This window comes from Mus caroli, chromosome 2, assembly GCF_900094665.2.
Source record: "Mus caroli chromosome 2, CAROLI_EIJ_v1.1, whole genome shotgun sequence".
Classification (NCBI taxonomy): Eukaryota; Metazoa; Chordata; class Mammalia; order Rodentia; family Muridae; genus Mus; species Mus caroli.
The window spans coordinates 144,766,779-144,768,815 of NC_034571.1; the positions used below are offsets into that span (position 1 = coordinate 144,766,779).

At 43.4% G+C, this 2,037-nt stretch overlaps 1 protein-coding gene across 3 annotated transcripts in view; it reads left to right on the forward strand.

Moving 5' to 3' along the window:
* The window catches only part of Tpx2 (TPX2 microtubule nucleation factor), a 47,968-nt gene that overhangs the window by 29,727 nt on the left and 16,204 nt on the right, over positions 1-2,037 (forward strand). For all 3 annotated transcript variants that reach the window (XM_021152746.2, XM_021152745.2, XM_029469161.1), the window contains 2 exons: positions 549-670; positions 1,452-1,603. In XM_021152746.2, coding sequence (XP_021008405.1) covers positions 549-670; positions 1,452-1,603 — 274 coding nt within the window. The remainder of the gene's footprint in view (positions 1-548; positions 671-1,451; positions 1,604-2,037) is intronic.

The window sequence follows — 2,037 nt, forward strand, 5'->3', positions numbered from 1 at the left end:
TCCAGGACAGCCAGGGCTATACAGAGAAACCCTGTCTCGAAAAACCAAAAAAAAAAAAAAAAAAAGTTGGTCACTGGTGTGGTCAAAAATGTGTGTCTTTTGTGTGTCTTACTGCCTTGTATAGTTAGTTTTAGCAATTGTCATCTGGAAATTTTATAATATCTTAGTGTAAAATACCCTTCTTTCTTTTCTTTTTTTTTTTAAGATTTATTTATTTATTTTTATGTAAATACACTGTAGCTGTCTTCAGATGCACCAGAAGAGGGCATCTGATCTCATGGGTGGTTGTGAGCCACCATGTGGTTGCTGGGATTTGAACTTTGGACCTTCGGAAGAGCAGTCGGGTGCTCTTACCNACTGAGCCATCTCACCAGCCCCCCTTCTTTCTTTTCATGTTACCTAATTAAGCAAATATCTGTTTCTGGTGGATAAACTTTTTGGCTTTGATAGCTATCATAGGTTATAAACATAGTCTACTCAGCAGCTTATTGTTCTTTGAGTACTGAACCCTTCCTTCCTTTGGCCTCTCTACTGACTCTTGTTTCTAGGGAGAAGGTTCTAAAGAGTACTGAGGAGCAGGAGATAGAGAAAAGGCTGCGAATGCAGCAGGAGGTGGTGGAACTGCGGAGGAAGAATGAAGAGTTCAAGAAGCTCGCGCTCGCCGGGCCAGGTCAGTTGGGCCTCACTGAGTCTTAACTACAAGGGTGCTTCTTTGAATTTTGGTAGCATTTTTTTTTCCTTTGTGGTTTTTACAGCAAGAACAAAATAAGAAACAACCAGTTTGAGTGGTCCACATACAACAGTGTGTTTACTTAAAATTGTGGCTGTAAGTCACCTGCACCTCAGGGGTTACTCTCTAGTTGGACCACCCAAACTAGCACTTTCTCAGAGGGCACTATTCTTCTCTTATGTGTTAGCAAAAGGATTGAGACAGATGACAGTCAGTCTGGCCAGTTTGTCGTTTCCTTCTTTATACAAATGGCAGAGGATGAGAAAGAGGACTGTCAAATTCAGTTGCAGTTAGAAGGAAAAACGGTACTGAAGAGCTCTTAGCTGGCTTTGCTCTGGCATAGTGGTTTTGGTGGCACCAGTTCTGCTTACTGGATTTTACAGGCTCCCCTCTTAGAGATTCCGAGTTAAATTTTGCTTTTAAAGTCACTCTCTAGGGGTTGGATTTTCAGTGTTTGATTAGAATTTGTAATGCCCTGGGTTCCATCTCCAACACTATTTTTTTAAAAAGGATGTGAGGTCATGACTTTATCAAAGCTATGGCTACATCCTAGCAGTGGGCTCCTCTGCTTACCTAGTTTGCATCTGAACAAAGGCCTTCAAACCCACTACAACTCAGATACAACTCGAGCCGCAGTAACAGAAATACAGGAAGGATTAGAGGGTACAGGGCTCACTAATGATCTCTTCTTAATGTCACCGTGTGCTTTCCTGTTCCTCAGGGCAACCTGTGAAGAAGTCCACGAGCCAGGTTACCAAGACAGTTGACTTCCACTTCCTCACGGATGAGCGAATCAAGCAACATCCCAAGAACCAGGAAGAGTATAAGGAAGTGAACTTCATGTCTGAACTTCGGAAGCATTCTTCCACGCCTGTAAGTGAGCGTTCGTTCTTATTACTGATTCAGTCGGTCGCAGCTGTGACGTTTTTGGTCATTATTTACAATGGGATGATTGAGGGACGCTTACTCTTTGAATCAATATAGATACAAATTCCCTGTGAACTCTGTGACTGTCAACAGATCACTCCCATTCGAAAGCATGCTACGAAGTTGGTGTAAAACTTGGATGGGACACGAAGCATATAAAATTATGTGTGGCAAATTTGTAGAGGCTTTCTTTCTCCCACCCCTCAGGCTCGGGGTGGAGTCAGGTGTAGAAAGTAGGACTGCATCTCAAAGGCACCACCACCAGGCTTTGTGATCATTAGTTCTCTTAATGTTAAAGACTAGTAGGCATAGCCGGGCGTGGTGGCGCACGCCTTTAATCCCAGCACTCGGGAGGCAGAGGCAGGCGGATTTCTGAGTTC